Raw genomic sequence first — 15,851 nt, 5'->3', positions numbered from 1 at the left:
AAATGCTTTGCAATTGAACATTTATGTCATTTATTTTTGTGGGACAAACATGACATGTGTATATGGTTTGATGACACACTTCCTTGTATACGTGTCTGACGGACACATTACGAGTAACAAGAGTCACCACTATTGTATGCGTGTCAACAAGCCATCAAGTTACAGAAAATCACGACATGATCCGTCTTGAATCGACAGTAGAAGTCATTTGAAATTTCTAACTTTGAATGTGTGTTATTTGTTCTGTAGAAGTCGTTTCAAGATTTGAGGAAAGAAATATGGCGGTTAACCGCGTACACTTTCCTACAGAGGGTTGTCAAGAAAACGAGTTCAAGAGTTTCAAGAGAATATTCAAGAGTATACCAGATCGATGAACCTAAAAAAGAGATGCTTAAGAAAATTGTATAATAGAAATTTTGAAATGCTGAGTTCAGGCGTTAATAAAAACGACAAGATGTAGGCATCAACAAGTTCAATCGAGAAAGAAGTAAGCTGTGAGCTTTGATAGATCTAACTCAGCCGGAGCAATTTGTGAGAAAGCGGTGACCTTTAGCAAATTTATACACTGAGAATAAAGCTGTGGTAATAATCTGGTTCCAACAAGGAAGGGAAAGATGCAAGATTTAAATAGTAGATCCCAACGGGAAATGAGCTAGCTATCAGATTCTAACAAAATCTAACACAGAATGAGCAATTTGTGAGAAAGTGTTGACCTTAAACAAATTCAGACGCAAAAGAACAAAGCTTAGGGTAACGAGGAAGGGTAAAGCTGTAAGCTTTGAAATAGATACCAAGGGCTTATGAGCAAGCTATGAGCTTTAGCAGACTCTAATCCGAGAAGAAAAGCTGTTAGCATTGCCAGATTCCAACAAGGGGTAATATGTAATCTATGAGGAAAGAACAAACTGTGACTTTTAGAAGATCGTGCAAGTTTATCAAAAGAATACAAGAATTATAAGCTGTGACAAGGATTAAATTCACATGGTTGGCCAAGAGTTTCTTGATGCCAAATAATTTCATATATATTGATAGTTATGGGGTGAAGATGTCAATTATTTCATAACACTGCTGGTCTGGGGGCCTACTTTATTCCACCACATGTCGTAAAAGGCGACTAATGTGAAGATGTGAAGACCCTAAGACCTGCAGATTAGGGTCCTTGTTCTGTGTCATCTGCTAAGGAGACATTGAAGAATCCACAATTGATCTGCTGCCCCCATTGCAAAATTTTGGCTCTTTTTAGTTTCTATCTACTTCCTGAACGTTATTTTGTTCCATAGTGCCTTGCTTGGCAATACGTTATTTTTGGTCTTATTGATCAGCGTTCCCCCAAGTGGGGTAGGCAATGGATTCTGCCACCAGGCCAGGAAATACTTAAGTCCTTTAAAACAGGTAGCTGTATTCCCTGCTTAACGTTCAGCACTTAGGGAAAGGGCACCAACTGGTTCACTCGTTGTCAGTATAATGTGACTGGGTGGAATGCTGTGCTGGGTACCTTGGGCATAGTTTTTCAGTGAGGTAGCACTCTAAAAGTCGGCATCAGATACAGCAACATTCCTTGCCTCCAGCACTCATACACACAAGTACGTATACATTACACACATTGAGACACGTCCTTGAATGACCTTAGCTGTTGATAGGACCTTTAACAAAGTAAAACCAAACCAAATGTTTTCAAATTATGACCCAGCAAGTAAGTCCCAATAAAGCAGGCCAGATCACAGAGCTAATTCTCGTAGCAAGAGTGTATTAATTTCTCCATACAAATCAATTGTTTACATGGTTACGAAGTAATAATCTCGACCAAATCCATGTAAGGGTCTAGGGAGTTTGAACATGTGAACAAGGCCCGACTCTGGGACCAATCCTAATAGCACGAGTGTTTCCATTTCTTCATGCCTAGCAATTGTATACATGGTTACTGAATTTTATTAATACAACTTTTTAATCAAAATTCCTTTTATTGGGTCACCATCTTCATTAAAATAGCATCAGCTTGTCCTCATGAGTTTTCAAATCAAATATGATTTTAATCCGTGTCGTTGTTCAGGAGAAGCATATTTTAAAGCACAAATCACTTAAATTCATATTTTTGCCTGTCTCTCTGACCCCAGGGATTACCAAATATGATCACTGCCCTAGTAATATTTCAGACCCAAAATGGTTAGTCTTTGTAGGTTTTGAAGACGAAATTGTCTCCTTTACCCTTACTCCCCAGTGGGGGAGGGGCACACCTATCCATGCTAAGAATGCAACAAAGTAAACTTGGTTGAAATCTTATGAATTATTCAGGTTAAGTAAGGTTTGAAAGGTTGAAGGACAACAGACACTGTGACATGCAAAAAGCTCCCCGGTCCTTTGCAATCAATATATATCCCATTCTACATTTTGAAATACAGGTATTCTGTCATACGATCATATATGTTGAACTTATTTTGTTAAGGAAAGACTCAAAACCGGTCTACATGATACTGTTTCAGAATGTATTAATGGCACAAGATTTGCTAAATATCTTAATTCTAACTTTCTGAGATAGTGCAAACCTTAACCAAAACCAATATTTTGAAATAATTTATTTCCAATGTATCAACCGTCATATTTAATATTAATAATAATGTACAAATGTCAACACAATCAATTATGTTGTACTTGATACCATAATAAATCACTCATTCAGTGCTTAACAGTCAGCTACAACAGTAACGGATATTTTCGGCACAATTACACTTCTCGTAAAGGGCTAACTCACAATTGCACATCTGACCTAACTAATAGAGATACAGACAAGACAACATGTAAACAAACTAATAATAAGAACTGACTTCGACTGTTTATATCTTTCACTCTCATTCCATCACGCATTAAGTACAGCTCCGTATATTTTAAACACAGGTATACAATTATCCCAATACTTTACTGTATCACATGAAACTTTTACATTGTAATTCTTTTGAAGTTGTCTTGGTTACCATGCTATCATGGATAATTGTGCATTGAATAATTTAACTAGCGTACAATTGTAGCGGTGGACAGGAATCGTTCGTATCAACTGAGTTGTTTGTTGATGTAATATTTACAGCAAAAGGAAACATCCATAAATGTTTCATGTTATAAAATATTGAGATAACAGTCTATTTTTAATTTAATGACATTCAATGACATCATTCTTAAACATAAAACAAATCCTCAAATCCAGACTCTTAACATTTGGACACAAAATACCTGCAACTGATTTAATGCAAAAAAAAAAACCAGCACTTGGCGATCAATTTTGCCTTAAAGTCATACACTTTTTGTTCGTATTACCTGTACAGACACATATAAAACTCGATTTATCAAATTACAAACTTGCTAGTAATTCCAATTCCCTTAAAATTAAGAGATTGTCGATATTTAGCTAGTTAACCAGTTACTCGGACCTTTTACTGAAATCAATAACGAAATAGTCCGACATTTATGTATTTGTAGCTAATTATTTGATTGACAAATTGACCGATTAAACAGCTAATCAGTTGGGAGATTTTTTGAGTAACCAGTTACTCAAATTAGTCTGGTTTGACAACCCGAATTAAAATTTGCATGATATATTTTACCAGTACATGACCTCTATACATGTAACATGACCTCTATAACAGAAGTGAAAAATACAGCCTCACATTCTAGACAAAAATATCTACACCTCCATAAGAATATTTTTTCTCAGTGTTTGGGGTATGGATCTTATCATTAACAATAACAGAAAGCAAAATAACGATGATCAACAATACATTTGTACAATTATAAAACAACCAATACAAAAATAGCTAGCTAGACACTCACTACCCTATTCATTCATTAACCATTTCACCCCTATGTAACGTTAGTAGACTCTACCATGTATTGATATGGATGAGTTCATTATGGTCTACAGCGGTGAAAGGGTTTACCATTGATACAATTTGGAGGGAATCATTTGTGAACATGACAGCAAACTCCTACTCTTTCATGCAGTGAGGATATTACCTATATTGTAAGTCTACCAATATCGTTAGCCATACAACGTAGTCTATTACTGTTACAACTGTCATGTACAGTACCTTATTGAACTGTAAATCAAAACAAGTACAGTTAACAGCACAAAAATTCTAAAATTCTGTGTATAAAATACTGTCGTTGAGGAAAACCAGAAACTTTATATAAAAATGGACGTTTACATTTTACTTATCTTTGGTATTTAACAAAAATATATCTTTACTCATCAAACTGAATATTTTCATGAAAAGTTCAATGAAATGTTTGAAATTCACCAAAAAATGAGATTGACATACAAACAATTTATACATTGACAAGCAATATCTGGGGATGTACATATATATGTACTACATGCACTATCTAGTACAGGGCATCCACATCATAATCAACGATGTGAGAAACAGCTGGCCCCGGAACTATAAAACGTTTTAACTTGGACATTCTTATTTTTTCCTAACCACATCCAAAGGGTCTGTTGAGAGATCTTGTACATATCTTTTTTGACAACTGGATGGACCCATGGAAGCAGTGACAATGTGTTTACTGTATACAATTTGTTGTGATGTTTTTTACACAGACTCTATTGCTTGCAACAGTCTGTAACAATAGAATAGGAAGGATAATTGACTTATCTGCTTTGTACAAAATTCATTGCTCAAAAATCCTGTAGAAGAATTTGATATCCGGAGTTCTGCTAAAATATACATTATATATACATGTGAATGGTTTACAGTATCTACCAGTTAGAATGTGCATGTGTTTGCCAATACTTGTGTAGATAATCATTGTAATGTGTTTTTACTATGTATCCCGACATCAAAGAATAATCATTGTGATATGTTTTTACTATGTATCCCGACATCAAAGAATAATCATTGTGATGTGTTTTTACTATGTATCCCAACATCAAAGAATAATCATTGTCATGTGTTTTTACTATGTATCCCGACATCAAAGAATAATCATTGTGATGTGTTTTTACTATGTATCCCGACATCAATGAATAATCATCGTCATGTGTTTTTACAATGTATTCTGACATCAAAGAATAATTATTGTGATGTGTTTTTACTATGTATCCCGACATCAAAGAATAATCATTGTGATATGTTTTTACTATGTATCCCAACATCAATGAATATTCATTGTCATGGGTTTTTGCTATGTATCCCAACATGAAAGAATAATCATTGTCATGTGTTTTTACTACGTATCCCGACATCAAAGAATAATTATTGTAATGTGTTTTTACTACGTATCCCGACATCAAAGAATGAATCACTTTCTACTATCTCTCATCCTGAAGTGAATACTTAAAAAATCACTTATTATTTTAATGGATTCCCTTTATAGAAGAAAGTTTATGTACTCCCAGTTTGATCGCGGTGAAGTCTACGATATAAATATACAACACATCCACGCTAAATGTTGGTGAAGCCTCATTATAACCACTAGGAGGCCTATAAACGTCTTATAACAAGGTGAAACACCCTCTCCATGAGACACAGTCCATGTATCAGAATACAGTTGAAGTGAGAGACAGCTGTAATCGATAGGACGAGTAATCAGTGGTACAACTATGACTGGGAATGTATTTCTTACTGGTAAGTCTTAAACAAGAATTTGTTTTCGTATAACAAACACTTTCAAACATTTTCTTTTCACCATCCGTATCTTTTCACCATGCGAGTGAATGCGTCTCTGGCTTCTTGTTCTCCGTAGGGCCGATCGGAGTCGCTCCTCTCAAGCTGGGCATTCGGGTCACTCATAATCTCTGATCGTATCTGAACAAGGATGGCCTGGAATGGAAGTTTGCTGCATTAAGTCACAAACAATCACATGGTCACACATCAGATTGACAGAACTTTGCATGTGTTGGTTTTACCAGAAGGTCCCGAGTACATGTTACCTATGCTAAATGACAAGTTCTCCGACAAATGAAAATAAAGGTGAGCTGTATTTATGAGTATGTGTACATGTGGGTCTCAACTTTTTAGTACACAAGGTAACAGTCAGCTCAGGTCATTTGAGGGAGGATGTTGATCATAATTGTTTTTTCAAAGCATACAGTCAGTGATTACACTAGAGATCTGAGGGAGAGGGGTGGTATAATTGAACTGGCGAAGATGTTGTGTTGAAAGTAGACATGAATATTCATAGGAAGACTGCAGGACAGGAATGTTATTTTTCGAGTCATGAATATTCATAGAGATACAGGAACATTAACTGAAGGACTGAAAGGCAGAAATATCTATTTGTTCTCCTAGTACAAAAAAACCCCAATCAAATTTCTTAAACGCTACAAGATAGAATGCTGGGTACAAATACACACCTGCATACAATGGCGGTTATACCAACTAAGTTTCAAGGAATTAATTGGATGAAAACTGAAGGGTTAATTGTATGAATGTGGAGTGAACCAATACAAACTGTATACACATTATGAGAAAGTCTTACCTCTATATCATTTGTGGGTGTCCAACCAGAATTTGTCAACATTTGCATACAGATGCTGCCACCTATGGTCACATGGCCTATCATAGAGAAGGGGAGAGAATACACAAATCTGAAGATAATTTTATTTTTCCGGTAAAGACATTTAGTCAACAACATAATGTGTATGGGTCTGTGAGACATTTATTTTGAAAACTTAATTTAATTCAGAATATTTATTTTGATGTATAATGCTTTATTAGAACTGACAATTAAACAGAAGATAAAAAATATCTGTTGAGAATATACACTGTAATTTTTTGTCACATTTAAAACATAAATGTCAGGCATGATGGCCAAGCTATCAGCTAAGAATTAATCAGGCTCTTCAGATTCACAGCTACAATGTATCAGACCATGTTTGGAATGATGCAATGGTATCTTGGTGAGTCATAGCATTAATCAAGTACACTGTATCGTATGTTTTAGACATTTAAATCTCATCTGAATGGGTCAGTGCCTTTTTATGTGATATTTTGGACTGATAAAATTGCACCTCTGAGTCAGGAACAAAACCTGAACTCTGAAATTAACTCATTCATTCCTGAAGACACATATGAACTCTTCTAATTCAAAGGTTGGAATAGTTCAATATGAAATTTCAGGGTTGAATGAGTTAATGTGATTTACTTACCTGTTAAAAATTTAAATCTGGGACGCAAAATTCTAACAAATGGAGGCTTCATTGGATATTCCCCAGGGAAATGCATCTCTATGTAGACAGCTGGCTGTAACAATGAAAGTATCAAGGGATCCGGGTAGAATATTTAGAGATAACAAGTCCTCCAGTAAAGTGTTAACATGTAGAGAAAATAAAATCCTCAAACTATTGCTTTATGATTGGAGTCAGTGGCAGCTTAAAGATCTGATGAGGAAAATCTTTAATTTGACAAATACAGGACTGTATAAAGTTTTAAAAAATTGAACTTTGAGGAAGTTAATAGCCGTTTATATGTATAACATGAAAAACTTTGAAATGACAAGAAATATTTTCAACTTACCTCTCTCTTGAATTTATCAGCAAAATTTTGAAGATCTTTTCCTAACTTTGATTCTGGGGGGAAATCCTTCAATTTTACATCCTGTAACATAATGTAAAACCCCTATACTTAATCAAATGATCATTCTTTTCAAGATTATTGACATATTTATCTCTGAAAAAAAGTTCTAATAATTAGATTATCATGGCTGGACGATATGTTTCTTTATGGGCCTTCAAGTACTTTTGGAAAATTCTCTTTGCTTTTTGAATTTGTCAACTTCTTCAAAATCATTCACACACATGTAATTTAAATCCTGATTTAAAAATCTCTAAAACAAATAAATTCCCCATTTGATATGTTATATGACTGTCACAAAGAAACGCTATTGGACACTACTGGTAAACCTGTCAAAATCACAGCTACGTACGTACAAGAAACACCACTGGACCATCTCTATACTTAAAACCAGTAATACTCTCATTCTACCTACCCAAATAAAAATACTCTCATTCTACCTACCCAAATAAACAGATTATCTCCCCTTGGTCGTCCTTCAATTCCAAATTTATAGGATTCTTTCATTCCTTTTAAATCTGAAAAGAGATAAAAATGTGCATTCAACAATAATGGAGCTATCTGTTGTATTGTGCTGCTATACTCTGTCAACATTTACCTCTAGATAACCATATACACATACTGACAGTCCTTTATGCTATTTGGACAAGCAATATATATAAGAAAACTAGTGCAATCTCAAAAAGAAGAAAAAAAGTATAAAAATTTGACTGTTTTGATATTTAAGTAGCACTGAATTTGACAAATATACTTTTAATCAAAGTACTGAAAGTACTGAAAGCTAAGGCAAAAGATATATATATTATTTTTGGAATGGAGAACAAAATAAAGACGAAGTTCCCATCATATTGTACAGAAGGATTTACTGTTAATTTGTTATGAATCAAAGTTTTATGTAAAAGTGTACCACTGTGAAGTTATTCTTCTTGTGTGTACAGTATATCTTTATAGGTTTGTCAGAAGAGTGGTACCAAGTTTCCTCTAGAATATATCATTTTAAACCTTTGGATAATTAATTTGCATAGGAATTTGGAATTGCTTCCCTTTGTCCATACAATGTATTTCATAGAACATTAAAAACTGAAACTGGCATTTACCCCTTTGACCAATACCTGATTATTTTAAACCATTGAATAGATTATGCACAGATTGTGAACATCTTTGAACTTTGCCTTTGTTGTTGAATAAGATATCAACCCTTGCCTTATCTAACAAAGTTACTTGGCATAAAACCATTGACCAATCAGAGTACAGTATGCTAATTAATTAGGCATGGATTTCACTCAACTTTGAACTTATCGTCTAAGTTTGTATATTGATCAATATATATTCAAGCAAGTTATCTTGTAAAGTGTGCACATCGACCAGGGTTGGCATGCTTTTTAATACGTGTGAATTTTGTTCAAGTTTCAATTTTGCATCAGTCAGTGTATATTGTTACAGAACAATATTTATAAGGATGTTTACTTGCCGAAACTAAATTGTGGATAAGCAAGTGGATTACTGCTACCCATAAATTTACAAGTCTCTCAATAATTTTGAAAAACTTTTAAATAAAGTGTTTTACATATTCACTGCAGTGAAAAGGTCTCTTCTTATGAAAAATGGAACTATTTTGAATCTGTGTTCCCATGAACAAATAATATAAAAAGCACTCTAATTCAATATGATACATTGTTGTATGTTTCAATATTGAATAAGATAAACAAAATATAAACATACATACTCACACACACACACAAGATTAGGAGAGTTACATTATTTTCCCTCTATTTCCATTGCATAAATTCTTCACAAAGAAAACAACAACTTTATAGCATATGTTCAGCTTTATCATCTTCATAGGCTAGCATTTGAAATAAGATGCACATATTAATTTCAAATACATTTCAAAAGAGTACTGCAAATGTACCAGCTAGAACACATACTATGTTATTACAGTTGTCATGATTGTTGGTTTCAGAACTGATAGCATTGTGCAACAAATGTTGACAACAGGACTTATTGAAAGTTGAGGTTGCTTGTGTATATGCAAACAGGTAGTGCATGATTTAATGTTGAGAATGATGGATCAAGGTTTATAAAATTTGGTTTGAATACTTAGTTAGGAATGCACTGACAATTTCTCTGTCACATGTACATGAACAGGTTGTGAAGCTGTAGCCTTCACCTTGACTGAATGAAATTGACCTTAAAACTGTCTTGAACAATTGATGTATGAAATTTAGAAATGAAGTTTCAAGAAATATGGTTGAAAACTTAAGAAATAATTGCTTTCATTGACATTGATACAATCTTGTGTGCTATCCCTCTCATATATCACACAAGATTTAATATCAAATGTTGGACACAGTAAAATCGAGCGAAGTTAACAAATATCAAGTTACATATTATAACTTTTATTTTATTTTATTGATATTGATCATAAGCATTGTTAAAAGTACAATGTATACCAGGGATCTTACATTTCTTTTACTACTTAACATTTGCGTTGACTTTTAATTCATTGGACAAAAACTAAAAGGAAGCCATGACCAGTATTTCTATCTTTAAAAACATACTTTTAATTTTTTTTCCAATTTGCTCCCACCACCCATAGTGTTATATTGATCAAAACAAACGTTGTTTCCAACATTTGTGCCCTTAGTCAGTAGTGGGTGTTCAATCACATTCATCAGGGTTTCAGCATCAAGTAGGGGCTGTTCAATCACATTCATCAGGCTTTCAGCATCAATATTCACAGATTCAATCTGTTCCAAGTAAAGATCACTGACTTCTCCATTAAGGAAAAGTTTGCGAGGAAAGCATTTGAACTACATTTGAACTATTCGCTGATGGAAGGATCTGTGGACTCGGCTTTCATGTGTCTGAGAGAAAATGATTTAGTCAGAGGTTCCTCCTCTATAAAGTAACTGACAGATTTCAAAATGTCATGTCACTGTTGGTATAGTTCTTGCAGCCTTTTGAAAAAGTTCATGAAGTCCTCAAAGGTATGAGAGAGTTGGTACAGTTCCTATTTCTCATCCTCCTTTCTCCCATCAATAACCATCCCTGTCTGTTGTAATATTGATTGCTTTCCCCCCCTAAAATAGAACATAGTTACCATATAATTTCTGCACCAGCAATAATGTTTAGAGATGATATTCAAACAAATAGGAGGCATAGCAATATGAGCTTGTATAGTGAGAAATAAGGCATTAAAGCTGAGGAGTTCATTAAAATGTTTCAAAAACATTTCAATAAGTCAATCTCTTTGGTAGCAGAACTAAATATAAACAAAATGTACATTAAATTCAACTTATAACAGCACATCATATGGGGGCTTAAGACATCTAATTCCTTAGGTGGTAAAACATGTGTACATAAAAAGGTACCAGTAAAAACAAAACAAAATTAGTTTAAACACACGCACTTAGATATTCACGGTTTTCATTAATACAAAAGATGAAGCAGAACATCACTCTCCCCTGGTTGTTTCCATAAAGAAGAAATTAACCAGGAAACATGGAGATGTCCATTGCACTCCTTTATTTTGCTTACAATGTGCAAATGTGCCTACTATGTGCTAATAAGCTTTCCATGTTATGGTTTTGTTTTTTATGTGCTGTATGCAAATGTTCTAAATGTGCTTAAATTACCATGTGCTGATGTGCTTACCGTGTTCAATGTGCCTATTAAGTGCTTTCCAAGTGATAAACTCTTTTTCTGAGCTTACAGTATACTACATGTACATACATGTTTTTATTTTATTTTTCCATGTTGTAATATTTTGGTCTCTGTTATTATACTCATGTTTTGTCTTTGTAGCTTATGTTGTATGTTTTGCAAAATGGACGTAAAATATATATTTTTGTATCTTGTACGTGCTCAAGGATTTTATCTGTAGTTTTTGGGACTATATATAGAAAAACTTTACCCCAGTATGAGGAATTGTTTTACACATTTATCATAAAACAAGTTATGTTCAGATTTCAGACAGAAGATACTCTAAAATTGTACAACTCAGAAAAGGTTGAAAAATATTTATAGTTCATTTTTTTCTGCTTAGAAATATTTAATCTCTAAATTACAAATGATAACTGTTTTAACAGGTCTAGTTTCCGAATTGGAAACCAAACCCTGTCTGACCTATAAATGATCATTATATAAGGCCAATTAAAAGTTTAAAACAAATATTGAGTTTATGCTAACCCCACAGATACTGGACACACTAATAGTAATATGATGTGTATAAACTATGATATATTATACACACTATACTTATTGGTGTGTTCGACACCAGTGTGGTTAACCAGACTTATCTCAGATTTGTGTTCTACAATACCCTTAAGTTTTTATATGCACTGTTAAAGTCAGAACTCCTGCTCTATATTAGCGCAGTAAAGATATTTTTCAAATTAACAATAAAATGCCTAGCTAATACATACCTACCCTATTTTTTTCTGATAGTAGAAACACAAGTAATTTGTTTGGCCTAATGTTTCTGTCATTTCATAATATTTAGAACTACTATACTTGTTTAAGTTTCCAAAACATCAAGTAGTATAACAATTGAAACTTCAATGAAAGCCAACATCACAATGAATCTAATAATACAATGTTTATAACATGTTTTTTTTTAACTGAATGAGAAGAAATGTAAGGCCAAATATCCTCACAAACAACGCTTAAGTGAAATCAGTTTGCAACTAAGCAGTTCGAAAATTTTGCAACACGTCTGGAGAAAGACGTTCCTCGTGACGCTGTAATTCACTAGAGTAAAACGTCCGTTTATTATGTTTGTTTTTGCATAATAACTGCTATACATACCGTAGAAGCACCTTCCTTTTTGTCATCGCCGCTGACAACATGCGCCATTCTCTGCGGCTTCGGCCGCATGCTTGGCCACAAGTCACCGAAATCGGGATACATAGCCTTATTTATGAATCAGTAGTAGGTAAACGTTGCAGAAGTGTATGTATATTGTTCATTGTCAATGCTGCTTAAACAACATGCCTAACATTAAGTCAACACTCGCCTGCATTTTCGTCTTTTCCGCTTCGCGTTGCGAATGATGTCTAGGCCTACACAAAACGAAAGTAAAATGTGCGCATGTCTAAATGTAAGGGAGATCACTCGTGTTTTCCCGCAGTATATGTCTGAAATCATTCCGAAGGTGTTGTTGTTTTTGTGTATATTGAAATAAAAGAGTCCTGTTATATGGTAATACTTCAATAAACGAAAAACACAAATCACACCAACAGACATATAAAATGTAGGCCTATCGGAGCATATTTTCGTTTCTGGCTGAGCTGTAATTAGCGAGAAGGCGATATAAAAATGCAATAGCATATCTTATGATGAAAATAGAACAAAATGATAATACTGCGAAGGTAAAAAAAGCCTTCAGGTTAGAATACCAATATGGAACTAGAGAAGGACAGTGGCTAGTTCTAACATGATTCCCGGTCTCATCTGCCCCGGCCGGTTGATCCCATTTTAGTTAGGCAAGCCTGGTGTGAATCACACGGAGGCGATTTTAGAATTAATTGACAGGATCCGTATCCATTAATAGGTTTGTAATATGAACTTTTTATGTTGATCTCCTACATAATTGTAAGTTATACTCCGCCTTATATTTCGTTAAATTATCAAGTTTACGTAACAAGTGCAAGCGAAATCCTAATTGACTGCCATGTTGGAAACTTCCTCAATCTTTCCGATATAGGTCAGACGTCTAAATATGGGTGTCATGACCAAATATGGAAATTGTAGTAAACATGACCGCATCAGTAGTAATACTATATTTGGCCGTGAAGGCCATATAAGGAAACGGATAACATCACGCGTGATCTAACATGGCCGTCGTTTCTTTTTTTAGAGTTTTTAGTAAGGATTTGTTATTTTAACGATGAACGAATATGCAATATTTTGATAACATTATAATCATATGAAGCGTGAATCAGATATATTATTACTGATTAGCACTTTTGATTATCCTCAGTTAGTTGGAACAGGACCGCTTCATAGCTCTGACCACGCAATATATAATTGTAAACAGGGACGTAAATGTCACCAATTTTAGCCAATCACAGGACAATATTTCCGTGTAAAGGGTTAATCCAGCGACAGTTCCAAGAGTAAATACGAAGTTTTAGAAGGATACTTAGTTCTAACTAAGAATAAGATTATATCCAATGACGTTTGAGTGAACTTGAGTCCGTGGTAATGGATTTTATTTGCAGTTTGTTTAGTATTACTAGAAGGTGACGTTATGTCTCGTTTATGAATATCTGAGCTCATTAACTGAAGTATTTTTACCGGAAGTTGCGTGTAGCATGCATGACCTACATTCAAGTAGCAGTTCCCGATTGAGATAAACAGGGTGCATTTTCAATAAGAATACGACGTTGTGATAAGATCATATGTTCTATAAAGAAAAGTAATGATATTTACAAGCCATTCAAGTGCATTTGAGTCCAAAGTTACGCATAATAAAGACAGTAGGTCCGGTATATGATTCAATTTAGTACCAGTGACTACCGCTAGAGGCCGTCTGTGTGAAATCGACATTTATGAATATCTGAGCTCATTAACTAAAGTAATACCAATAGCTGGCGGCTAACGCCTTAGCTAAAAAGTGAAAAAACATAGTTTATATATACATGTATTTGTACTATATATGAAGAGTTGGCCTACACAGTTTACCGATAATTCAATTTCATTTATTTTTCAGAATAAACATACATGTAGTACTCTCAAAACAGCCTGTTATTTATCAACCTTGAACCAAATGCTTTCCCCAATATAATATAAACAGATAAATATTACTAATATAGCTGTGCACATTCCACAGGCTATATCTGTTTAAATTCTGGGCTCAAGGTAGATATCATAAATACATATGGTGAAATTTGCAAAATATAAAACAACTGAGTAAAACTCCTAATCCCTCCTCAAGCGTAAATGTCCTTGTTTCAGTTTCCTTTTTATAGTAGATACGTACAATATTAAATGATCAGTGTCCTTGTTTCAGTTTCCTTTTTATAGGAGATACAACACTAAATGATCAGTGTCCTTGTTTCAGTTTCCTTTTTATAGTAGATACAACACTAAATGATCAGTGTCCTTGTTTCAGTTTCCTTTTATAGTAGATACAACACTAAATGATGATCACAGTGTCTGATGCACACTAAAGAAAATGTAAACAAGGAAACCTACACATGTACATGAGAGCAAATTATACCAGATTTCTTCTGACTGATATCTTCATACTTTTAACTTTAAGTTTTAATTGCCTACCTCTGAGGAGTCTCTGTACAGCTCCTGGTGTTCCCTGGGCACCAAAAAAATTCTCCTCATCTTCATCTTCACTGCTAATAAGATCAAACATACATTTTATAAAAAAAAGAGTACAAATCTCTACTGTAGGTTAATATAAAAGAACTGTAAAGCAAAAATGATGTTAATGGTCATTTCTGACCGCGTCAGGGATTCAGAGTTAGTTTATATATTCCTAATCTGGAATAAATTAAGTATGCAAATATGAAATTTCATTCAACAAGTACAACAGGTTTAGGAGATATGGAATTAGAAAGAGAAACATGAACCAGCATTTTCATAATATAATGGGTGAATATTTTCTGTTGTGCACTATTTAGTTGAAAATTGACCATTTTGAAGGAAATAAACTTAACACTCTTCAATATTTGAAAGCCTGTGTATGCGTCAAACAAATAAATATTTGACATGCTTAAGCATAGTCATACCAGTGTTTATTTGTAGAAAGGAGTTTTTGTTTGTCACATGCAGAGGCTTTCATTTCAGCATGCTAACTATTTAAACAAGAGGCCCAAGGGCCTTAGCGGTCACCTGAGTTATATCATAGGTACTGGTAGCTTTAAATTTATTTTATTGTTTAGATGTGATGTGGAAATCAGCATGTAAACTAAGTGAAATACAATACTTGTCATGTCATCAAAGGATAAGAATTTGAAAACATTGGTAAATGTTCCCTTTGGAGCCCCGCCCTAGCCCCTGGGGAGGGGGCAGGAATCCCAATTTTACAAAGTAATACTCTCATTCACCAAAGATGATTCTGACTAAGTTTGAGTAATTTTCTGCTGAAAATGGATAAAATATACCAATATTGGTTAATTTTCCCTATATAAACTATAGTAAACTTTACCCCCTCCCCAAGGGAGAACGGATAGCTCGGGGGTCCTGAAATTTACGATTTAAATAAAGCCCCTGATGATTTTCTTTCCATGCAGAGAAAATGAATGTAGTACCTCTGAGTCTGGAGGAGAA

General features: G+C 34.2%; 1 protein-coding gene across 2 annotated transcripts in view; it reads right to left on the bottom strand.

The window, feature by feature from the left end:
* Positions 1–2,556: 2,556 nt before the first annotated feature.
* LOC110466792 (ubiquitin-conjugating enzyme E2 Q2-like) overlaps positions 2,557–15,851 on the bottom strand; it is a 21,339-nt gene continuing 8,044 nt past the window's right edge. Inside the window, exons 4-9 of one of the 2 annotated variants that reach the window (XM_021523551.1) lie at positions 14,844–14,917; positions 8,007–8,080; positions 7,506–7,586; positions 7,139–7,232; positions 6,469–6,545; positions 2,557–5,810 (exon numbers count right to left, since the gene is read on the bottom strand). In XM_021523551.1, coding sequence (XP_021379226.1) covers positions 5,673–5,810; positions 6,469–6,545; positions 7,139–7,232; positions 7,506–7,586; positions 8,007–8,080; positions 14,844–14,917 — 538 coding nt within the window. In that variant the 3' untranslated portion in view covers positions 2,557–5,672. The remainder of the gene's footprint in view (positions 5,811–6,468; positions 6,546–7,138; positions 7,233–7,505; positions 7,587–8,006; positions 8,081–14,843; positions 14,918–15,851) is intronic. The other variant, XM_021523552.1, reaches the window with a different exon arrangement.

The sequence above is a fragment of the Mizuhopecten yessoensis genome, unplaced genomic scaffold (genome assembly GCF_002113885.1).
Source record: "Mizuhopecten yessoensis strain PY_sf001 unplaced genomic scaffold, ASM211388v2 scaffold11145, whole genome shotgun sequence".
Classification (NCBI taxonomy): Eukaryota; Metazoa; Mollusca; class Bivalvia; order Pectinida; family Pectinidae; genus Mizuhopecten; species Mizuhopecten yessoensis.
The sequence above is the reverse complement of the archived record's forward strand: the minus strand, read 5'-3'. Positions and strand labels throughout refer to the sequence as shown.